Source organism: Cyprinodon tularosa, unplaced genomic scaffold, assembly GCF_016077235.1.
Source record: "Cyprinodon tularosa strain WSP-4 unplaced genomic scaffold, ASM1607723v1 ctg1004, whole genome shotgun sequence".
NCBI lineage: Eukaryota > Metazoa > Chordata > Actinopteri > Cyprinodontiformes > Cyprinodontidae > Cyprinodon > Cyprinodon tularosa.
The window spans coordinates 30,001-56,031 of NW_024037788.1; the positions used below are offsets into that span (position 1 = coordinate 30,001).

Genomic DNA, 26,031 nt, shown 5'->3' on the forward strand with positions numbered 1-26,031 from the left:
ATCAGTCTGTGGCACTGCTCAGGTGTTATGATAGCCCAGGTTGCTCTAATAGTGGCTTTTAGCTCTTCTGAATTGTTGGGTCTGGTTTATTGCATCTTCTTCTTCACAATACCCCATAGATTTTCTATGGGGTTAAGGTCAGGAGAGTTTGCTGGCCAATTAAGAACAGGGATACCATGGTCCTTCAACCAGGTACTGGTAGCTTTGGCACTGTGTGCAGGTGCCAAGTCCTGTTGGAAAATGAAATCTGCATCTCCAAAAAGTTGGTCAGCTGCAGGAAGCATGAAGTGCTCTAAAACTTCCTGGTATGTGGCTGCGTTGACCCTGGACCTCAGAAAACACAATGGACCAACACCAGCAGATGACATGGCACCCCAAACCATCACTGACTGTGGAAACTTTACACTGGACTTCAAGCAACGTGGATGAAGTGCCTCTCTTCTTTTCCTCCAGACTCTGGGACCTTGATTTCCAAAGGAAATGCAAAATTTACTTTCATCAGAGAACATGACTTTGGACCACTCACCAGCAGTCCAGTCCTGTTTCTCTTTAGCCCAGGCAAGACGCTTCTGACGCTGTCTGTGGTTCAAGAGTGGCTTGACACAAGGAATGCGACAGCAGAAACCCATGTCTTTCATACGTCTGTGTGTGGTGGTTCTTGAAGCACTCACTCCAGCTGCAGTCCACTCTTTGTGAATCTCCCCCACATTTTTGAAGGGGTTTTGTTTCACAATCCTCTCCAGGGTGCGGTTATCTCTCTTGCTTGTACACTTTTTTCGACCACATCTTTTCCTTCCCTTCGCCTCTCTATTAATGTGCTTGGACACTGAGCTCTGTGAACAGCCAGGCCTCTTTAGCGATGACCTTTTGTGTCTTGCCCTCCTTGTGCAAGGTGTCGATGGTCGTCTTTTGGACAACTGTCAAGTCAGCAGTCTTCCCCATGATTGTGTAGCCTATAGAACTAGACTGAAAGACCATTTAAAGGCTTTTGCAGGTGGTTTGAGTTAATTAGCTGATTAGAGTGTGGCACCAGGGGCCATCAATTTTGAACCTTTTCACAATATTCTAATTTTCTGATATGATGAATTTGAGATTTTCATTTGTTGTCATTTGTAATCATCAAAATTAAACAAAATAAACATCTGAAATATATGAGTTTGTATGTAATGTATGAATATAATATACAAGTTTCACTTTTTAAATGGAATTACTGAAATCAATCTACTTTTTCATGATATTCTAATTTTATGACCAGCACCTGTATGGTGTGATGATCACCTGCAATGACCTTTAAGTGGGCGGGGCTTGTTGTGTGTCGGTGCTTGATAAATAACCAGGCGTCTGTGTAAAGGCTGACAGAAGTGAACAGCTGGTTTCTCAGTGGCTGTCCTCCTGCTGCAGAGCAAAGCAGTGAGGAATGTCTGCAATCAGGAGTAACTGGGATGACATCACTGCCAGGCTTTTAGGACAGCAGCTAAAGCTGCTGCTCTGGTTTTAGCTTCAGGAGGCAGCCCAGGGTTCCCTCCTGAAGCTCCGACTCGTCGTGAAAGCAGTTCTTGGGATATTTCATTATGCTAACTAATGCTGGTGAAAGAGGGGGGGCAGAGGACTGGGCTTTGATAAGTCGGGCATCAGGGACGTGAATGAGGCAGCGACAGGCGAGGCAAAACACACATTCATCCCCCCCACAATACTGAGCAGCACTTTTAATTAAACCTTATCCAACATGATGAATAATGCAACAGCTTCCTGGCTCCGCGCTCCGCCATGCTAACATGCATACATTAAGCAGAAGAATGCTGCAGGAGAGCCTCTGTTCTGCAGAGCAAAATGTTTCAGTTTCCAGCCAACAGGGAAATAAGGCGCTGGGCCTTCTGCTTTCTGTGATGCGGTTCTTTAAACGTGTCCGACGTGAAGGAAAGGAGCTGATGCTCTGAAGCCAGAGGCAGGTAGAGCCTGGAGACTCCGCTTTAGCTTCTCCTACAAGGCTCAGACACCCCCACCTCCTCCTATACTCATGGACACAACCATGAAGGAAGAGAGACAAGGCGGGTGGAGGAGGGGTGGGGGTGCCCAGAGAAGAGATACTGGGAGCTTTGAGGAATTGCATGGGAGAGTGAACCCATTAGAGGACAGAGCTGCCAGGGCATGGGAAGACTCAGAGAGGGCTGAGGGGAGGCGGCGGCTGCTATTTAGCCCTGAGGGGATCAGGAGGAGCGCGGAAACCTCTGGCCTCCGCTGAACAAAGCTGCAGTGATCTGATCCTAATCCCTGCATGTCTGATGGCCGCCATCGTTTCTACCGTATAGCTGCCGGTCCGGTCCTCCAGTAGGATCAGAGATCTTTCTATACACCATCAGGTGCTGCTTGTTCAGAGGTGGACAATCCAGGCCCAGAAGATCTGACCATCTGCATCAGGATGCAGGGAACCTAGGCAGGACTTCATGGACCTGGATCATCCACCTCTGGATCCAAAAGAAAGGTCCGATATGAGAGAGCCAACAGAAACCCAGACGCAGCTGGACGCTCTGATGAACGCAGACGCCAACAGCTGATCAATCAGGATTATTTATAGTGTCTTTATTCCTCCTTTTGCACGCTGACCTTAAGATTAAATAGGTTCCCTCGAAGGTGGAAGCTAATCCCAGATGAACAATAATCCTTTTAGCGATTTAAATCTTGTAGCAAAGACTAAGTTTATCCTCCCTAAAATTTTATCACATTAACTGGAATCATGATGTTTAATCCCGAATACACAGCATGGTGCTTTATGCTGAAACTCCTCATTCCTTAATCTCTGACGCCTAACCCTCTAACCGGGTTTCCAGGAGGAAGTTCTTCCACGATGACTTCAAAGCTGCTGCTTCTAGCTAAAACAAACAGCATCTCCTTTAGGCCTCCAGGAGCTCCTGCAGCCTGACCTCTGATGCAGAGGAGGAAATCCATGGAGCGCTGAGCTTTAACTAGGACACTGTGTGTCTGATCCACATGGAAACTGAGCCCAAAGGAAAATATGGATTCCTTTAAACATTTCAACCCTTTAGCAGGTTGAAAAATCAGAGAACCAACCAGAACCGGTTCTGCATTTGGAGCTACTTTCTCTCCACGACCCAAACTGATAGCCAAGATAACTGAATCCCAAACAGAGACAGCAAACCTGATCCTCTGGCCTCCAGAGGAACCAGACCAGAAGAGCAGCTAGCTTACCAACCAAACCGCCAGCTAATATGCAACAGAGAGGCATCTCAGAAGGACAGTCTGTCAGTGTCTCTGAGCTCTGCTGTCCGGCTCCAGCTTTCCTCTGGAGGGAGGAAGGAGGAAGGGAAGGATGTGAGCAGAGCTCCTTAGAAGGAAAGGAGAGGATGGAGGACTTCCTTTTGTTCAGTCCTCCTCTGCTTGGTGGTCAGAATCAGCAGGACGGTTCTGAGAAACTGGGTGAACTGGTAGAGACTGGTGCGGTTCTGTGTGTCCAGGATCTGCTGCTGAAGCAGAACCTCTAGTCGCAGTGAACCACAGGCTGGTTCTGGAGGCTCGGCCCATATGGCGCTAACAGCATCACTCCAGCAGTCATTGTGGAGCTGAATGTAAAACATGTTGCATCAGCTTCCTCCCTCCTCATCTTCATCACTCACTGTCAGAGAGGCTGTCAGATCCAGTTACTCTCCATGTTTAAGGCAGCAATAGATCTAATGAGTGAGAAGCCAACGGCTGGGACCATCACAGAGGTGCAGCAGCACCACAGCTGGATCCACCTGACCTGCTGGAGAGGAAAAACAGACGTCTGGAAAAGCTCTGATATGCAGGGAACAGAATCTGAAACCAGAGTCTGAAATTGGCTCCATTTTTCTGTGATGATGCAACAGCGAGTCAGAGCTGCGAATCCTGACAGAGTCATGAGGGAGCTTCGCTTTCACTGCAGCCCCTACATCGTGGAGAGGCAAACATGGCAAGGAGATGTTTATCCAGGTAACCAAGGATGTAGCTCCACCAGAGGACGGAGGAACGAAGGTCGCTGTGACCAGAGGACGGAGAAACGAAGGTCGCTGTGTCCAGAGGACGGAGGAACGAAGGTCGCTGTGACCAGAGGACGGAGGAACGAAGGTCGCTGTGTCCAGAGGACGGAGGAACGAAGGTCGCTGTGACCAGAGGACGGAGGAACGAAGGTCGCTGTGACCAGAGGACGGAGAAACGAAGGTCGCTGTGTCCAGAGGACGGAGGAACGAAGGTCGCTGTGTCCAGAGGACGGAGGAACGAAGGTCGCTGTGACCAGAGGACGGAGAAACGAAGGTCGCTGTGACCAGAGGACGGAGAAACGAAGGTCGCTGTGTCCAGAGGACGGAGGAACGAAGGTCGCTGTGTCCAGAGGACGGAGGAACGAAGGTCGCTGTGACCAGAGGACGGAGAAACGAAGGTCGCTGTGTCCAGAGGACGGAGGAACGAAGGTCGCTGTGACCAGAGGAACGAAGGTCACGATGCTATGACCAGAGGACGGAGGAACGAAGGTCGCTGTGTCCAGAGGACAGAAGGTCACGATGCTATGACCAGAGGACGGAGGAACGAAGGTCGCTGTGTCCAGAGGACAGAAGAACGAAGGTCGCTGTGTCCAGAGGACAGAAGAACGAAGGTCGCTGTGTCCAGAGGACGGAGGAACGAAGGTCGCTGTGACCAGAGGACGGAGAAACGAAGGTCGCTGTGACCAGAGGACGGAGAAACGAAGGTCGCTGTGTCCAGAGGACGGAGGAACGAAGGTCGCTGTGACCAGAGGACGGAGGAACGAAGGTCGCTGTGACCAGAGGACGGAGAAACGAAGGTCGCTGTGTCCAGAGGACGGAGGAACGAAGGTCGCTGTGTCCAGAGGACGGAGGAACGAAGGTCGCTGTGACCAGAGGACGGAGAAACGAAGGTCGCTGTGTCAAGAGGACGGAGGAACGAAGGTCGCTGTGACCAGAGGAACGAAGGTCACGATGCTATGACCAGAGGACGGAGGAACGAAGGTCGCTGTGTCCAGAGGACAGAAGGTCACGATGCTATGACCAGAGGACGGAGGAACGAAGGTCGCTGTGTCCAGAGGACAGAAGAACGAAGGTCGCTGTGTCCAGAGGACAGAAGAACGAAGGTTGCTGTGACCAGAGGACGGAGGAACGAAGGTCGCTGTGTCCAGAGGAACGAAGGTCACGATGCTATGACCAGAGGACGGAGGAACGAAGGTCGCTGTGTCCAGAGGACAGAAGAACGAAGGTTGCTGTGACCAGAGGACATAGGAACGAAGGTCACTGTGACCAGAGGACGAGGAAATAAGGTCACTGTGTCCAGAGCACGGAGGAACACAGGTCACTGTGACCAGAGGACGGAGAAACGAAGGTCGCTGTGACCAGAGGACGGAGGAACGAAGGTCGCTGTGACCAGAGGACGGAGGAACGAAGGTCACTGTGACCAGAGGACAGAAACGAAGGTCGCTGTGTCCAGAGGAACGAAGGTCACGATGCTATGACCAGAGGACGGAGGAATGAAGGTCGCTGTGACTAGAGGACGGAGGAACGAAGGTCGCTGTAACCAGAGGACGGAGGAACGAAGGTCACTGTGACCAGAGGACAGAAACGAAGGTCGCTGTGTCTAGAGGAACGAAGGTCACGATGCTATGACCAGAGGACGGAGGAACGAAGGTCGCTGTGTCAAGAGGACAGAAGAACGAAGGTTGCTGTGACCAGAGGACATAGGAACGAAAGTCACTGTGACCAGAGGACGAGGAAATAAGGTCACTGTGTCCAGAGCACGGAGAAACGAAGGTCGCTGTGACCAGAGGACGGAGGAACGAAGGTCGCTGTGACCAGAGGACGGAGGAACGAAGGTCGCTGTGACCAGAGGACGGAGGAACGAAGGTCACTGTGACCAGAGGACAGAAACGAAGGTCGCTGTGTCTAGAGGAACGAAGGTCACGATGCTATGACCAGAGGACGGAGGAACGAAGGTCGCTGTGTCAAGAGGACAGAAGAACGAAGGTTGCTGTGACCAGAGGACATAGGAACGAAAGTCACTGTGACCAGAGGACGAGGAAATAAGGTCACTGTGTCCAGAGCACGGAGAAACGAAGGTCGCTGTGACCAGAGGACGGAGGAACGAAGGTCGCTGTGACCAGAGGACAGAAACGAAGGTCGCTGTGTCCAGAGGAACGAAGGTCACGATGCTATGACCAGAGGACATAGGAACGAAGGTCACTGTGACCAGAGGACGAGGAAATAAGGTCACTGTGTCCAGAGCACGGAGGAACACAGGTCACTGTGACCAGAGGACGGAGGAAGGAAGGTCGCTGTGACTAGAGGACGGAGGAAGGAAGGTCACTATGCTAAGACCAGAGGACGGAGGAACGAAGGTCACTGTGTCCAGAGGACAGAAGAACGAAGGTCACTGTGTCCAGAGGACGAGGAACGAAGGTCGCTGTGACCAGAGGACGGAGGAACGAAGGTCGCTGTGACCAGAGGACGGAGAAACGAAGGTCGCTGTGACCAGAGGACGGAGGAACGAAGGTCCCTGTGACCAGTCAGAACCAGCTAAAACCAATCAGAACCAGCCAGAACAAGTTAGAACCAGCTGCAACCAGCCAGAATAAGTCAGAACAAGTTAGAACCAGCTAGAACTAGTAAGAACTAGCGAGAACAAGTCAGGACCACTTAGAACTAGTCAGAACCAGGCAGTACAAGCTAAAACCAGTCAAAACCAGCCAGAACAAGTCAGAACCAGTCAGGACCAGTTAAAGCCGGTCAGAACTAGCCAGAACAAGTCAGAAGCAGTCAAAACCAGCTAGAACTAGTTAGAACCAGCCAGAACAAGTCAGAACCAGCCAGAAAAAGTCAGAACTAGCCATAACAAGTCAGAACCAGCTAGAACCAATCAGAACCAGTCAGAACCAGCCACAACCAACTAGAATAAGTCAGAACCATTCAGGACCAGTTTGAACCAGTCAGAACCAGCCAGAAAAAGTCAGAACCAGCCACAACCAGCTAGAACAAGTCAGAACTAGCCAGAACAAGTCAGAACCAGCCACAATCAGGTAGAACCAGTCAGAACCAGCCAGAACCAGTTACAATCACCAATAGAAACCTTAACATTCACCCTCATCTGAACCAGTCCTGTAAAGTCTGTGGAGGGTTTCAGAACCTTCCAGGTATACAGAACAACAGAAAATTGTATTTCCGTCCTCACTGTTTTTCCAGAACCCTGCTGAGTGTTTATAAGGAGTTTCATGTCTTACGTTTTAAAATACACTTTCAGGTTCTAGGAACCATCTATGGCTCACCTGTCAGGGTTCTGCTCCAGGTTCTGGTTCACAGAATTAAAGCAGAAACTTGTCTGAAATGTATCAGAAACAGAGTCAGTGCTCAAAGTTCAGAGCCAGACACTGCAGATCTTCAACTGGTCCAAAAAGACCTACTCAGCATCAGAACCAGGACCATCAGAACCAGGGGGGCATTGACATGAAGCTGTGAGCTGACTGATCTGCCAGGACGTCACTGGAACCCAGAGCAGGAGGGCGGCCATCATGTAAGCACCAGCTGAGGGGACATGGGGGAGGGGGGTGGGGAGTCACACAGCCTGCTTTCTGGAGGATCTAGATGTTCTGGAGGCTCTTCAGCAGAAAGCTGGCCCTGCACCTGTCGGTGATTACAGAGCTAATCTTCCCTCCAGCCCAGTGCTCTTCCTGATCCACTATTGGAGCGGCCATTATTCCCAGCATGCCTGGCCTCTGCACTTTATTACATGCAAATAGCAGCTCTTTATTCACGCTGTGAATGAAAAGAAAGGAGCCCCCCCCCCACCTATTACTGCTCTCTCTCCATCAGTGCAGGCGGCATGGAGCCCACGCCCCGGGTGGAGGCCCCACTAGCTCCATCTTCTAACAGACCCCTGACTGGATGAAGGAGATGATCCTTCCTCTGAAGGTCAGGCTGACTGTTTGAATGGAGTGACACATCTTCCTGCTCAGAGACCAGCTATGGTGGAAAAGTTTAGCAGCTAAAGGAGAAACCAGAGGAACCGACACTGGAGCCTCATTTCCATGAGAGACCACAGCTTAAAGGGGGATGTCCACCCCCTACAAGAACCACTCTGACACCCAGCACAAAGGTAATGGGACCCCCCCCTCCCCTAAAACTCCAATGTGTCCTTTGTGTAAGAAAATTGAGGCGCTGGACGGGGTCAAACATGGGGGGGGGGGGGTCTCCACAGCCTCTTGGACTCTGTGATGTAGCCCATCAGTGATGTCATCAATGGCAGCTACATCACTGATGGGCGTTTAAAAAGGTTATGTAACCCAGTCCATTAGCAGAATGCTAGCAGTGAAGTTAGCTTCAGACCCGCTCACAGTCCAGTAACTGATGTCAGTCTGTGCTCTGCGGACGCTCGGTCTGCGCCGTTGAAGCTTTGGATGATTCCAAAGACCGACCATTTTGTCTGGTAAAATATCAACCAAGTGACCAATAGAGGGCGCTCTCAGGCTGCATGTGGAGCATTAAATGGGCTAATGAAGGGTTTAGATCTAACGTCAGATCTCAGTGTTAACTATGCATCCTGAGTTCAATGAGGGAGATTGATGGGGATCACTCAGATGACCACAACGGTCCTCCCAGCTCAAACACTCAGGCCGCTCCTGACTAACTAACTAACTAAAGGTCTTCATGAAGTTACAGACAGATGCTGGAAACATCCTGGAGTCTAAAGGAGTCCAGTTTCTCTCCCAGACTCTGCAGCCAGACAGGAGAGCCTGAACCCTGACTGCTAATGAAGCTCCTGCTGGGCTACAGGTGAGGGGTCGCTCACACCAAGCATGCCTGTATCCCCAGCAGGAGGCAGAATGAGCAGATCTGGGCTTCAGGCTTCTTGCCTAATTGCAGAGGAATTTTCCTGCACTAAATCTGCTCTAGGAGCCTCTAGTTATTGTTTTATTTTCCAGTGAAGAATAAAGTTGGACCTTTAAAACTGATGCTGTTTAATGTTGCTGTTCTGAAATGCTTTGTTTTTAGTTTGACAACAAAGAGTGAAGAGCAAACATGAATCACAGCATCAAATCCTACAGGATGTGAACGCTGGATGAGCTCTACTTCAATCTGCAGCTGCTGATCCATCTGGGCGCTGCAGCTTAGCTCTGCTTCCTGCATGCTAATGGCCTCATACCTGTCAGGCCGCCATGTGCAGGATGCTGCCTCAGGTCAGTGCTTGCTGCCAGACGATGCCTTTCCGTGGCTGTTCTTCCGCGCACACACCTGGATGCTGTCCCCGCTCTCTGTCTGCAGCTTGATGTTTAGAACGGTGAAGATAGAAGACACTGCAGGGGGAGAAATGCATGAAGCTCAGACAGGAGCTCACTGACAGCCAGACAGCTTCTGATATGAAACCATTTGGAATAACATGCAACCATCCTTTCACAACAGGTTCTTATAGAACGGCGGTCAGACCGTTCTGATGCAGGAATCACATCTGGACGTTTGGCTCTAAATTCATCCGTTCACATCTGGACGTTTGGCTCTGGATTCATCCGTTCACATCTGGATGTTTGGCTCTGTATTCATCCGTTCACATCTGGACATTTGGCTCAGGATTCCTCCGTTCACATCTGGAGGTTTGGCTCTGGATTCATCCGTTCACATCTGGAGGTTTGGCTCTGGATTCATCCGTTCACATCTGTAGGTTTGGCTCTGAATTCATCCGTTCACATCTGGAGGTTTGGCTCTGGATTCATCCGTTCACATCTGGACATTTGGCTCAGGATTCCTCCGTTCACATCTGGAGGTTTGGCTCTGGATTCATCCGTTCACATCTGGAGGTTTGGCTCTGGATTCATCCGTTCACATCTGGAGATTTGGCTCTGGATTCATCCGTTCACATCTGGAGGTTTGGCTCTGGATTCATCCGTTCACATCTGTAGGTTTGGCTCTGAATTCATCCGTTCACATCTGGGCGTTTGGCTCTGGATTCATCCGTTCACATCTGGAGGTTTGGCTCTGGATTCACCCGTTCACATCTGAAGGTTTGGCTCTGGATTCACCCGTTCACATCTGGAGGTTTGGCTCTGGATTCATCCGTTCACATCTGGAGGTTTGGCTCTGAATTCACCCGTTCACATCTGGAGGTTTGGCTCTGGATTCACCCGTTCACATCTGGAGGTTTGGCTCTGGATTCATCCGTTCACATCTGGAGGTTTGGTTCTGAATTCATCCGTTCACATCTGGATGTTTGGCTCTGGATTCATCCGTTCACATCTGGAGGTTTGGCTCTGAATTCATCCGTTCACATCTGGATGTTTGGCTCTGGATTCATCCGTTCACATCTGGAGGTTTGGCTCTGGATTCATCCGTTCACATCTGGAGATTTGGCTCTGGATTCATCCGTTCACATCTGGATGTTTGGCTCTGGATTCACCCGTTCACATCTGGAGGTTTGGCTCTGGATTCACCCGTTCACATCTGGAGGTTTGGCTCTGGATTCACCCGTTCACATCTGGAGGTTTGGCTCTTGATTCATCCGTTCACATCTGGAGGTTTGGCTCTGGATTCATCCGTTCACATCTGGATGTTTGGCTCTGGATTCATCCGTTCACATCTGGAGGTTTGGCTCTGAATTCATCCGTTCACATCTGGATGTTTGGCTCTGGATTCATCCGTTCACATCTGGAGGTTTGGCTCTGAATTCATCCGTTCACATCTGGATGTTTGGCTCTGGATTCATCCGTTCACATCTGGAGGTTTGGCTCTGGATTCATCCGTTCACATCTGGAGATTTGGCTCTGGATTCATCCGTTCACATCTGGAGATTTGGCTCTGGATTCATCCGTTCACATCTGGGCGTTTGGCTCTGAATTCATCCGTTCACATCTGGGCGTTTGGCTCTGGATTCATCCGTTCACATCTGGAGGTTTGGCTCTGGATTCACCCGTTCACATCTGGAGGTTTGGCTCTGGATTCAGCCGTTCACATCTGGAGGTTTGGCTCTGGATTCATCCGTTCACATCTGGAGGTTTGGCTCTGGATTCATCCGTTCACATCTGGAGGTTTGGCTCTGGATTAATCCGTTCACATCTGGAGATTTGGCTCTGGATTCATCCGTTCACATCTGGGCGTTTGGCTCTGGATTCATCCGTTCACATCTGGAGGTTTGGCTCTGAATTCATCCGTTCACATCTGGGCGTTTGGCTCTGGATTCATCCGTTCACATCTGGAGGTTTGGCTCTGGATTCACCCGTTCACATCTGGAGGTTTGGCTCTGGATTCACCCGTTCACATCTGGAGGTTTGGCTCTGGATTCACCCGTTCACATCTGGAGGTTTGGCTCTGGATTCATCCGTTCACATCTGGAGGTTTGGCTCTGGATTCACCCGTTCACATCTGGAGGTTTGGCTCTGGATTCATCCGTTCACATCTGGAGGTTTGGCTCTGGATTCACCCGTTCACATCTGGAGGTTTGGCTCTGGATTCATCCGTTCACATCTGGAGGTTTGGCTCTGGATTCATCCGTTCACATCTGGAGGTTTGGCTCTGGATTAATCCGTTCACATCTGGAGGTTTGGCTCTGAATTCATCCGTTCACATCTGGATGTTTGGCTCTGGATTCATCCGTTCACATCTGGATGTTTGGCTCTGGATTCATCCGTTCACATCTGGATGTTGGTGTCTGAGATGGGGAGCGGATGAAGGGATGAACCTTTGCTGCTCAGCTCTCAGTCAGCTGGTTTCCGGTGGATCTGCTGATCATCTTCATTAATTCATTCATTGGATCAATCTCAGATCCTCACTGAACTTCTGGAGACAGTTTGCTGCTCTTATAATTCCCATTCCTTAGCTTTTTATTTGTAAAAAGAAAGTTTTGTTCCACTTGATAATTGTGTCCCACTGGTTGATCTCTGACTAAATAAAATGAACATTTTATATCCTCATATCTGAGGCCTGAAATGTGACTAAAGGTCAAAGTTCCAGGGGGGTGAATACTTTAGCAAAGCGCTGCAGGTCTTTGAATATTTCTGTCTCATAGTTCTGGGTTCTCTCTATTTAAATAAGCTGTAATGTTGGCTAGTAACGTCATTAAAACATTTTCTCTGTTTCCTTTGAATATTTCAGTACTTTAGTTGCCATGTTGTAGAAGTTTAGATCTTCATGCATGGTGTCTGCAGAGAGGGGAAGGAGGCGATCATAACGCTCCTCACAGCTCACACCATCAGCCTGACCCACTGAAACTTCATCCAAAGGAACAGTTGGAAAAAGTTCCTGGAGTTCCCGGCTGGTCCTTGGAATCGATATTCCCAGATGCTGTGATGGTTCCATGTTTCCTGGAAATGATTCCTGATCCTCTGGAGTTATTTCTGCACCAATCAGGAGTTTTTCAGTCCGGTTTCTATTAGGGTTGTCAAAAGTATCGATACTCAAAAAAGTATCGATACTGAAACGTTGTATCCGGATACAATAGTCATTTTTAAAAGTATCGATACAGTGCTACCACCAGTGGCACCTAAACAGTCATTCATCTAATGTGCAGAATAGAGGAAAATGCACTTTCTGAACACTGTGTGATTGAATAGTTCTACGCACTTTTCAGTTTCAGACATTTTCTGTAACAGCTGCTGAGAATGATTTTAGTTTTTTAACCGGTTTGGCTAGCGTCATTATGTGTGCAAAGCATAGCCAAGGAAGGAACACTTCATTTTAATTTTATAAGTTTTTTATTAAGCTTGCTTAATATTGTGCACAGCATACAACCTCAAAACATTGTTCGTATTGTTTATTGTATTTATTTATTGTATTATAATTATTAATCAAAATATTTCAGTTGAAATTTTGAGTTTTTATCCTTGTTGTACGGAGCATTGAGTATTTTCCTTAGTATCGGTATGGAGCTGAAAAGTTTAGGACCATAACAACCCTAGTTTCTATGAAACCTGTGATCCATGACATGCAGCTGGACCAGTCCGAGGTTTCAGCTCCGTCCCAGTTTAGAAATGTAAATACAGTCATTTGTTTATATTACTATTATTTTCTTTTTTATGTATTTATTACTGTTTTCAAGGCTGCTTTAAAAAATGAAATTGAAATGTCTTGTTGTGTACACTGGTGTATAAAATGACTAAATAAATCTGTCTAAGATTAAAGCCAATCTAATTTGAAGGGATGCTGTTTATTCCAGCAGATTATTGTCACATCCATCCCTTTCCTGCCACAGCTGACGGCTAGCTAACTACTTCCTGATCTCTCTGCCTTTCATTGGTTTCATTCTCTCCCACAGAGGAAAACGTTGCTTTGGTTTTATCCTCCTCGTGTGAGCCGCTCTGCTCCTCCTGCTCTGCTCCTCCCGCTCTGCTCCTCCTGCTCTGCCTCCTCCACATGAGGAGAACAGAGGAGATGAAGGCGGAGCGGGGAAAACAGGAGCGAGCGTGACAGAAATCTAAATGAGCCACGTCTTTCCTCTCCTTCTGTCAGTGACCGCTGCTTCTTTTTCAGCACCACAACCTGCTGGGAGCTGATAACAGGATTAATAACGCAGAAAAATCCTAATCTGGGATTAAAATGGAATTCTCCAATTAAAACGGCCACCCCGTCAGCGGAGGCACGCTCAGGTCCATTTTCACAGCGCTAATGAACCCCAGCTGAAGGGAGCGTGGATGCTAGTCGTCTCTGATACGCTTTGATGCAACAACTCGACGCTGAAGGAAATAAAACCTGAATGTGAAGCTTTGGCTGCAGCTTCAGACTCTTGAGGCTCAGCGGGGAAATCTGCTGCCAGACCCCAGGCATGCTGAAAGCTAGCAGTGGTAAAAGCTAAAAGCTGTGTGTTTCTGAAATTTCACAGCCCTGGTTTATTTAAGGAGCCTCGGTGCACTTTTCTCTGGGCAAACAACCGTCAAGGAGACAGAAAATCAAAGTGAGAATCCTGCAGAGGCCTGCTGGGCTGAGCGTCCCAACGGCATCCAGACCCACTTCCTCTGAAGCATCAAAAACAAGCCCAGGTCGCTCCTGGCCGTCTAACTCACAGACAGACGGAGGCAGAGAGGACAGAAGAAAGGAGAGGACAAAGAGGGGAGGAACAGATGGAGACCTATTGAGCGAGTGCCAGTCTGTGCAGCTCACTGATCCAGAGTCCAAGCTCCGCCTCCAAACCAAACTTCCACAGCAGCACATTCCTTCCCAGCCGCTCTGTGAGCTTAGAGCAAAGTCAAGACTCAACCTGACGGAAAGGCTGTTGTGGGAAATTCAAAGACATTAGAAGCAAAATAACCTGAAAGGAGAAAATCGGATAGGAGCCTCTGATTGGATAATCGTTCCAATAGGATAAAAGCTCCGATCGGACAATAGCCTCTGATCGGAAAATAGCTCCGATTGAACAATCTGTCTATTTGGACAATCTCTCTGATCGAATATCGCTCCAATCGGACAATAGCTCCAATCGGATAATCGCTCTGATCGGATAAGATCCTCTGATCAGACAATCGCTCTGATTGGAAATTCGCTCCAATCGAATAACAGCCTCTGATCGATAAAAGGCCTCTGATTGGATAAGAGCCTCTTATCCGGACAATCGCTCTGATTGGATACTTTCACCGATTGTATAATCCCTCCGATCGGACAATAGCCTCTGATCAGAAAATTGCTCCAATTGGATAAGAGCCTCCGATCGGAAAGTTGCTCTGATCGGATAATTCCTCTCAGTTTTCTCTGAGAATCAATTTTAAATCAGTGGTAGAGGAACCTGGTGGCCATCTTTGTCGGTTGGTAGACTCCTCCCCCTCAGGCTGTTCTTGGTTCATTGATCTAAGAACCATCAACCTTCAGATTTATTGCTGTTGATCCTAAATCACAGAAAGAACGTTACTATTTATCTGGGATCTCTGAGGGATCAGGAAGTGACTGAGAAGCAGATGATGTTGAATATTAATCGTGATAACGTGCTGGTGCAGCGTTCCGCTCGCTGCTCCGATACGTACTGTCCTGCAGCTCCCAGAGCCGCGGAGGAAGGTTGCTGAAGTACTCGTGGTTCAGGGCTGCCCGCGCTGAGAGGCGGTTCTTTGGGAAGCACTGGAGGAACCTGGAGGCCAACTCCTCAGCATGGTCCACATAACCCAACCTGAGGCGGGACAGACATCGATAGATCAGCTACACACAATCTATACATTATTTTCTACTAAATAACTCATCAATATTCATGTTGTTAAAACAGATTCTCAAATAAGGGGAGAAATTTAAATCTTTAAAAACATCTCGTTTTTGAAAACAAGATAACTGAAATTAAAACAGGTTTTAAAATTAAAAAAAAAAAGGTTTTATTTTTGGGTTAAAATTTAAAAAAAAAACGGCCAGTATTGTGGAAAAAGGGGGAAAATAGAGCAAGAAAATATAAAACCCCGTCCCGAATAAAGAATTTAAAAACTGGGGCGGGCTGAAGAAAGCTATTTTAAATATCAATAAACTGCTTTTTTTCTGCCCCCATTAAACAGCTTACTTAAGGGAAAATTTAAATTTGGAACGTTTTTTTTCTTTGGTTGGGTCTGGGAAATTGATGTAACGTCCCAGACTGGTTTAATAATATCTTTAGAAAAAGAAAATTAAAAATTTCCCGACGGAGGGGAAAAAAAGGTTTTCCCTTTTTGGGCCAAAGCCAAGGGTTTTTTAAAAAAATTTGGGGTTAAAAACCCCCCAAAAACCCAAAAAAACTCCACACCCCCCCAACCCGGGTTTCCCCTTCCGGCGGAGGGGGGGCCGGGAGACCAAAAACAGCACAGCTGGAAGAACACTGCCATTTACTTTCCGGAGGAGGGGGGAACCAAAGTGATGGTTCAAATTTTTGGGGTTTTTCCTGGCTGGGGGATTCATTTTTTTACAGAGATTTTATTGGAAGGGAAAAACTTTTATAGCAACACCGGGGTCCAAAGTTCCCACCTTTTAGAGGGTTTCCGGATTTCCCTCAGCAAAGATCCCCATTTTTCAATTTTTGGGTCCAGGGGTTTTCCCCGGGTCCATGAGCAACGATCCCATTTTTTTAGAGTTTTCCCGGATCCGTCAGATCCAAAAACATTTTTTTTTTTTTGTAAAACAAAAGGGAATTTAGTTTTGGGAAAAAACTTTTCTTTTGGACAATTACATCCCTTTTTAAAAATGCAAACCTTTTTAAAAAAAGGAAAAATTAAACTTTTAAAAAAATTACGGCTCGTGGATCCGGGTTTTGGGAAAAAAGAGGAAAACCGAGGAGAAAGAAACCAGATAAAGCTAGCCGGTTTTCCCCATCCCCTTCCCTAAACCATCTATCCAACTATCCCCCATCCCTCTTTTCCATCCCTCCATCCCTCCCTCCATCCATCTATCCCTCATCCATCCCCCCCGCCCCTCCCAAACCTCCATCTATCCATCCCATCCATCAAACCTCTATCCCCCTCCATTTTCCCTCCATCTACCATCATCCATCCATCCATCTTTTCCATCAACCATCCATTTCCCTCTATTCCCCCTATCCATCATCCATCAAACCATCCTTTCCCTTTTATCCATCTTTTCCCAAACTAACCATCTAACCATCATTCCCCTCATCCCATTTTATCCCCTTTATCCAAACCATTTTCCCCCTTCCCATCCATCTATTTTCCAAAACTTCCCACCCCTCCATTTCCATCCATCTATTCCAACTATCCCTCTATTTCCCTCTAATCCATCATCCAACCCCTCCATGTATCCATCCCTCCCCATCCCAAATTTCCCTCTAATTCCCCTCTAAACCCCTCTTTTCCATCAATTTTATTTTTTCCCTCCCCTCTATCCATCAAACCATCAAACCATCTTTCCCTCCATCCTCTATCCATCTATTCCCATCTCCCTTTCCCTCCATCTAACCATCATCCATCCATCCCATCCATCCATTTCCCTCTATCCATCTATCCATCTATCCCATACCATTCCAAACCCCCTTCCCCCCTCTACCAACTATTTCCCTCTTCCATCATCCATCCATCCCTCTATCCATCTATCCATCATCCCCTCCATCCAAACTATCCAAACATCCATCCATCCATTTTATCCATTTTATCCATCTATTTTCCCTCATCCATCCATCCATTTTTTATCCATCATCCTCATATCCTCCATCCATCATCCATCATCCATCCATCCATTCCCCTCCATCCAACATCCCAAAACCAACCATCATTCCCAATCCATTTCCCTTTCCCCTCATTTCCCTCCCTCATTCCCATTTTTTTCCCTCAACCTCCATCCCAAACATTTCCCCTCATTTCCCTTTTCCATCATTTTCCCTCCATCCCCTCATTCCCCCTTTTTCCCTCTATCCATCATCCTCCATTTTCCCCCATCCATTTTCCCTCTATCCATCTATCCATCTATCCATCTTTTCCCAAATCCCCTCCATCCATCTATCCATCTATCCATCCCCCATCCAACCATCTTTTCCATCATCCCCCTTCCCATTCCCCTCTAATCCCCTTCTATCCATCATCCCAAACATCCTTTCCAAACCATCTATTTCCCTCTATCCATCTATCCAATCTATTTCCACCATCCCCTCCATCCCCTCTATACCTCAAACCATCCATCCATCTATTTCCCTCTAAACCCTCCCCATCCCCTCCATCTATCCCCTCTATCCATCTTTTCCTCCCTCCACCCCTCCATCTATCCATCTAAAAACCTTCCCTCCAATCCATCCATCTATTTCCCTCCCCCCATCCCCTCTAAACCATCTTTTTCCATCTATCCCCATCATCCCCTCCATCCCCCTCTAAACCCCTCATCCCCTCATCCCATCCACCATTTTATCCATCAAACCATCCATCCATCCATCCATCCCTCATTTTTATCCAAACCATTCCCCATCATCCATCTCCCTCCACCCCTCATCCAATCCATCACCCCTCCATTTATCCCATCCATCCATCATCCATCCACCATCCATCATCCGACCCCTCCCCCTCATTCCATTTTTTTCCATCCATCTATCCATCCTCCCCTTCCCCCTCCATCCCTCCATCCCCATCCAATCCATTTCCCTCCATCATCCCCTTCCCCTTTCCCCTCTATCCATTCCAATTTTTATTTCCCCTCCATCCCTCCCATCCCTCCCATCATCCCTTCCCCTCCCAAACCTAGGCCATCCATTTTCCATTTCCCTTCCAATCCCTCCATGCCATCCAACATTATAATTTCCACCCATTCCCCAACCAAACCAAACCCTTCCATCCCCTCCATCCTTCCATCTATTTCCCTCATCCATCCATCCATCCAATTTTACCATCTCCTCCGTCCCATCTACCCCTCATCCATACCAAAACCCTTTCCCTCCATCCCCCCCAAACCACCCCTCTATCCCAAACAGCCCCCCCCAATCTCCATTTTTAAAAACCAAACCCTCCACCATCCCTTCCATCCATTTCCCTCCATTTCCCTCATTTCCCCTTTCCAAACCATCCATCCATCACCATCCCCTCCCCTCCATCCATCCATCCCCTTTCCCTCATCCCCATCCATTTCCCTCAAACCCCTCATCCCAATTTCCGGGTCCATCTATCCAAACACCATTTTCCTCCCTCATCCATTCCATCCATCTATCCATCATCCATTCCCTCCATCTTTCCATTACCATCTATCCATCATCCATCCAAAACCAATCCTATCCTCCCATCCATCATCCACCATCCATTCCCATTTCCATCACCATCCATCCATCTATCCATCTTCCAAACCCATCCATCATCCATTTGCCAACCATCTATCCATCTATCCATCTATCCATCTATCCATCATCCATCCTTTCCCTCAAACCCTCTATCCATTTATCCTTCCCCTCCATTATCCATCATCCAATTCCCTCCTCCATCCATCTATCCAACATCCATCCATTTCCCTCATCCCTCTATTTCCCTCTATCCAACATTCCAATTTTCCCCCTCCATCTATCCAAAACTATCCAATTTTATCCATCTATCCATCCCTCCATCCCTAACATCTAACCCAAAAAATCCCATCCATCATCCATCTATCCATCCCATTTCCCTCATCCAATCCAAACCCCCCATCCATCTATTCCATTCCCTTTTCCATCATCACCCCTCCCCCTCTATCCATCTATCCATCATCCATCCTCCATCTATCCATCAAAAAAATCCATCCATCTATCCCATCTATCATCTATCCATCATCCATTCCATCCATCTATCCATCCCTCCATCATTCCATCCATCCATCTATTCCAAAACCCTCCCAATCCATTTTCCAATTTTTCCCTCCATTCCATCCCCCCCAAAACCCTTATCCATCCAAATTCATCCATCCAAACCATTTTTTCATCCAAAAACCCTCATCCATTCCCTCATCCATCCTCCAACATCCCTCATCCCCTCCATCCCTCCATTTCCCTCCATCATCCATCCCTCCATCCATCTATTTCCAAACCCTCCTTCCATTCCCCTCCCTTCCTTTCCAAAACCCTTTTCCCCTTTTCCCCTTTTAAAAAACCCTCAAACCCCTCCCGTCCCCATTCCCTCCATCCCTCCATCAAACCATTTATCCCCATCCATCCCCATCTTTTCCATTTTTTAAACCCTCCATCCCATTCCAAAACCCCATTCCCCTCCGTCCCCCTTCATTTTCCAATTTCCCTCCCCCTCTATCCCAATCATCCCCTTTCCAAATTCATTTTCCCCTTCCCCCTCCCCATCCTTAAACCATCATCCATCCATCCCCCAAAAAAAAAAAAAAAAAAAAAAAAAAAACTATTTTTTTCCCCCAAAAAAAAAAAACCCCCCCCCCCCATCCGTCCATCTATCCATCATCCACCATCCCAACCCCCCCACCCCCCCACCCACCAACAAAAAATCAACCATCCTCAACCATCCCCCCAACCCCTCATCCCAAAACCCTTTTCCTTTTCCCTCCATCATCCATCCAAACCATTTCCCCTTTCCTTTCCCTTTTCCCTCATCCCTTTCCCTCCATCCATCATCCATCCCCCATCCATCCACTATTTCCCCATCCAACCTCCATCTAAAACCATCAACCCCTCCATCCATCCATCCATCCCTCTATCCATCATCCCCCCGTCCATCTATCCATCAAAAAATTTCCCTCCATCCCCTCATCCCCCATCCATTTCCCTCCATCCCATCCATCAAAACCACCCCTCCCCTCCATCCCTCATTTCCCTCCATCCATCCATCCATCCATCATCCCTCCATCCCTTTCCCTCCACCATTCCCTCATCCCTCCCCTCCATCTATTTTATCATCCACCATCCATCCACATCCATCCCCCATCCCCTCCATCCCCTGCCATCATCCATCCCCTCCATCTATCCATCATCCAACTATCCATCCATCCATCCATCATCCATCCCTCATCCATCCCCTCCATCATCCATCCACCATCCTCCATTTCCCTCCATCCATCCATCCATTTCCCTCATCATTCCAAACCCTCATCCCTCTATCCACATCCATCCCCTCCATCCCCTCACCATCTATCCTCCATCCCCTCATCCAACCCCTCTATCCATCCATCCATCCATCCATTTATCCATCCCCTCCCCTCATCCATCCATCATCCATCCATCCCAATTTCCCTCAACCTCCAACAACCCTCAAACCATTTCCCTCATCCATCCATTTATCCAACCATTTCCCTCTATCATCCATCCATCCATCATCCCTACCCCCCTTTTCCCTCCCAACCCTCCATCCATCCTTTCCATCCATCAATCCATCTTTTCCCTCCATCCATCCATCTCCATCCATCATCCATCCATCATCCCATCCAAACCATTTCCCTCCACCCCTCCATCCCAAACCATCATCCATCGGGCCCTCAAACCATCCTTCCAACCATCCATCCTCCCCCATTCCCTCCATCATCAATCCCCTCAAACCACCAAACCATTCCCAAACCATCCATTCCATCCATCCTCCATCAACCATCCATCATCCATAAACCATCCATCCATCCCTCCCCTCCCTCCATTCCCCTCATCCATTTCCCCATCCATCCCCTTCTTTATCCCCTCCATCAACCCTTCCCATCCATCCACCCCAACCATCCATTCAAACCATCCATCCACCATCCCTCCATCCCCTCCATCCACCATCATCCCCTCCATCAATCCATCACCCATCCATCATTTCCCTCCCCTCCAACCATCATTCCATCATCCCCCTCCCTTTCCCTCCCTCCAACCATCAAACCATCCATCCCCATCCATCCATCCATCAAAACCAACATCCATCACCAATTTTTTAAAACCATATTAGCTATTTTTTCCCTCCCCCAAACCCATCCATCCATCCATCCCCCATTCCTCCATCCATCATCCATCCCATCCATCATCCCTCCATCCATCCTCCAAACCTTTCCCTCCATCCCTCCATCCATCCCCCTATCCCCTCATCCATCCCTCATCCCTCCATCCATCCATCCCTTTCCCCCATCCATCCATCCCCCCATCCATCCACCATCCATCCATCCATCCAACATCCATCCATCCATCATCCCCTCCATCCCATCCCCTCATCCATCCAATTTCCCTCTATCCATCATCCATTTCCCCCATCTAAACCTCATCCATTTCCCCCATTTCCCCCCCCTCTATCCATCATCCAGCCTCCATCTATCCATCATCCATCCCCTCCATCCCCCCATCCCCTCATCCATCCATTTCCCTCTATCCATCATCCATCCATCCATCCCCCCATCATCCATCCATTTCCCTCCTTCCACATTTCCCTCCATCCATCCAACCATCCATCCATCATCCATTTCCCTCCCCCTCTATCTATCATCCATCCCTCCACCATCATCCAAAACCAACCCAAACCATCCTTCCATCATCCAACCTTTCCCTCATCCATCATCCATCTATCCATCCCCCCTTTTTTCCAACATCCATCCATCCACCCCTCCATTTCCCTCCATCTATCCAAACATCCATCACCAAACCATCCCCTCATTTCCCTCCATCCATCATCCATCCATATTTCCCTCCATCATCCATCCCCCACCCATCCATCCCTCCATCAACCATCCATCCATCATTTCCCTCCCAAACCATCATCCATCCCCCATCCCTCATCCCCTCCCATCCATCCATCCAACATCCACCATCTATCCCCTCCCCTCCATCCCCTCCATCACCATCCCTTTCCCTCTCCCTCCATCCAGCCATCAACCATCCAATTAAAGAAAAATTAAAAATAAACCTTAATTATAAACCCGAAAAATTATGGAAAATTAAAAAATAATTATCCCTTACAACACCGAATAAACATTATTTAAAAATTAACCCTCCATCCTTAAATCAACCATCCCTATTCCCCTTTAAATCCTTCAACCCTTCATTCAAAACCCTCCAAAACCTCCAAAATTATTCCCTTTAAAAACCAAAACCAAAACATTAAGCCCTTCATTATTTTCCTTTTTAAAACCATCATCCCTTTCCACATTATTCCATTCCTTCCCTTCATTCCCTTTCCCTAAAAATTTAAACCATTTAAACAAACCTCCATTCATCATCCTTCCCCAAACCATCCATCCCACCACCAATCCAAAACATTCCCAAAACCCCTTCCCTCCATCCATCCATTATCCTTTTTATCCCCTCCCTCCCCCCCTTTTATAATTTATCCAAACACCTTCCCTCCCCTTAAAAAACTTTCCTAAAAACCCCTATACTTATTTTAAAAATCAAAAATCCCTTAACCCCAAAAATTCCCCTTTAAAACCATTAAAAATCCAAATTAAAACAATCCATCAATCCATCATCCACTATCCATCAATCCCCTATCCTTTCCCTCCAAACTATCCATCATCCATCATCCATTCCCCTCCCCCTATCCATCATCCATCCCTCCATCCATCCATCCATCACCAAACCATCCCTCATCCATCCAAACCTCCCTTTATCCATCCATTCCCTTCCCCTTTCCCTCCCCCCTTTATCCCCCCCACCCCTTCCATTTCCCTCCATATTTCCCCCACCCATCCTTTATCCTCCACCCCCCCAAACCCTTTCCCCTATCCAAACTATCCAAATATCCAACATCCAACATTTCCCTCCATCCTTTTATCCATTATCCTTCATCCAAACCCCCATTATCCCAACATCCATCCATCCAACTTCCAAACTATTTCCCTCTATCCCCATCATTCCAATCCTTTTATTTTCCCTCTATCCATCTATCCACTATCCATCAACCATCCATCCATCTATCCATCATCCATCCAACCATCTATCCATCCCATCCACATCCAAACCAAACCATCTATCCATCAAACCCCCTCTTTTCCATTTATCCCCCCATCCATCTATCCCCCTATCCATCTTTCCCTCCATACATCTATCCCTCATCCATTTCCCCCCCCTCTTCCTCTATCCATCTATCCTTCCTTCCCTCCAAACCATCTATCCATCAACCATCCATCCATTTTTTCCATCATCCATCCATCCATCTATCCCCCATCCATCTAGCCATCATCCATCATCCATCCCCTCCATCTATCCAATTTTATCCATCATCCCTCTATCCCTCATCCATCCCCTTTTATCCACCCTCCATTTCCCTCCCTCTATTCCCTTCTTCCATCTATAAAACATCCCCTTTCCCTCCATCTATCCCTCTATCCATCCCATCCATCAAACCATCCCTTTCCCCTACAAACATCCATCATCCATCCATTTCCCTCTAACCATCATCCATCCTTCCATCTAAAACCAAACTATCCATAAACCATCATCCCCTCCAAAATTCAACTAAACAACCCCTTTCCCTCATCCAAAACCAAACCTTTTTCCAATTCCCTCCATAAAAAAACCCGCCCTTAAAAATTCATTAAACCCTTTAAACCTTTATCCAACATCCATCCTTTTATCCATCCATCATCCATCCCTCACCCAACCCAAAAGATCCCTCATCCCTTTTCCCTAAACCAACCTTCCCCTAAAACCCTTTCCCCTACCATCATCCCTCCAACCCTCCCCCCCTCCATCTTTCCAAAACTAACCATCTAAACCAAACTATCCAAAAAAAAAACCAAACACCCCTCTTCCATCTAACCCTCATCCCTCCACCATTACCATCAAACCATTCCCCTCCATCTATTTCCTCTATCCCTCTATAAACCCCAAACCAAACCATATTTACCCCCTCAAACCATCTATCCATCTATCCAAACATCCATTTAAACCCTCTATTTCCTTTATCCATCCAAAAAATTCATCCCTCATCCATCAACCACCCTCCATTATCCCCTCTATCCATCTATCCATCATCCATCCTTTCCAAAAATCCAACATCCATCAACCTTCCCCCCCACTATCCCACTTTCCCCTCCATCTATAAACATCTATCCTCCCTCCCCCTATCCATCATCCATCATCCCCTTTCCATCCAAAATCTTTCCCCCATTAACCATTTCCCTCCCCTCCTTTTTCCATTTTCCTTTCCTCTTTCCCTCCTTTCCTTTCCCCATCCACCCTTTTTCCATCCTTTATCCTTCCTTTCCCTAAACCCTAAAACCTTCCAAACTCCTTTCCCTTTCCCTTTATCCATCCATCCAACCCTCCTTAAACCATCATCCCTCCAAATTTCCCTCCATCCAAACCATCCTTTTTCCTTTTAATTAAACCATCACCATCCATACCATCCAAACCATCTAAACCTTTATCCTTTCCCCCATTAAAACCAAACCAAAAATTTCCCTTTCCCCCCTTTCCCTCCGGGCCAAACCCTCCAAAACCCTCCTTCAAAACCCTAATTTCCTTCCCCCATCCATCCTTCCATCCCTTTTCCACCATCCATCCCTCTATCCCCATCCCCAAACCCCTCCATCTATCCCAAACAAACCATTTCCGTCCTTCTTTTCCAACATCCATCCACCATCCATCCATCCTCCATCCATCCCCTCAAACCACATCCATCCATCAAACCATCCATCCATCCACAACCCTTTCCATTCCATCCATCCAACATCCTCCAATTTCCCTCCCTCCATCATCCATCCATCCAACCAACCCTCCATCCATCATCCATCCATCCATCCATCCATCATCCAACCCCCTCCAACCCATCCATCATCCCCTCCATCCATCCTCCTTTCCCTCCCTCTACCATCATCCATCCATCCCCTCAAACCATCCCATCCAAACTATCCATCATCCATTTCCCTCCATCTATCCATCTATCCATCATCCATCCCCTTTCCCTCTATTCCAACATCCATCCATCCTCTATCCATCAACCTCTATCCATAATCCACCATCCTTTTATCCATTCTATCCATCTATCCATCATCCAACCATCCATCTATCCATCTATCCTTCCCCTCCCTCCATCCATCTATCCATCATCCATCATCCATCCCCTCCCTCTATTTCCCTCACCATCCATTCCTTTTAAACCATTATCCATCTATCCATCATCCATCCATCCATTTTATCCCCTTTTATCCAACATCCTTTTATCCATCATCCCCCCTTCCTTCTATTTCCCTCCCTCCATCCATCCATCCATCTATCCATCTTTCCATCTATCCATCATCCATCCCCTCCATCTATCCTTTTAACCATCTATCCATCATCCTTTCCTTTCCCTCAAACCATCATCCATCATCCCCTCCCCCCATCTATCCACATCCAACCTCCATCTATCCATCTATCGCAACTATCCATCATCCATCCCCTCCATCTATCCCCATCCATCATCCATCCCTCCATCATCCATCATCCAAACCCCTCCATCCATCCCCTCCCATCCCTCCATCCCCTCCATTCCCTCCCTCCATCCATTCCATCCCTCCTCCATCCATCCCTCCATCCATCACCATCCCTCCATCAACCATCCTCCATCCTCATCCCCCATCCATCATCCAACCACCATCCATCCCATCCATCACCATCCCAACCATCCATCCATCCCCTCCATCCTCCATCCCCTCTATCCATCATCCCCCTCCCCTCCCCTCATCCATCCATCCAACTATTTCCCTCATCCATCCACCCTCTATCCATCATTCC

The 26,031-nt window shown here is 47.7% G+C and overlaps 1 protein-coding gene across 2 annotated transcripts in view; it reads right to left on the reverse strand.

The window, feature by feature from the left end:
• Positions 1-26,031, reverse strand: part of cdk14 (cyclin-dependent kinase 14) — a 113,185-nt gene that overhangs the window by 17,640 nt on the left and 69,514 nt on the right. For both annotated transcript variants that reach the window (XM_038276384.1, XM_038276393.1), the window contains exons 12-13: positions 14,960-15,099; positions 9,169-9,319 (exon numbers count right to left, since the gene is read on the reverse strand). In XM_038276384.1, the coding sequence (XP_038132312.1) occupies positions 9,204-9,319; positions 14,960-15,099 (256 nt within the window). In that variant the 3' untranslated portion in view covers positions 9,169-9,203. The remainder of the gene's footprint in view (positions 1-9,168; positions 9,320-14,959; positions 15,100-26,031) is intronic.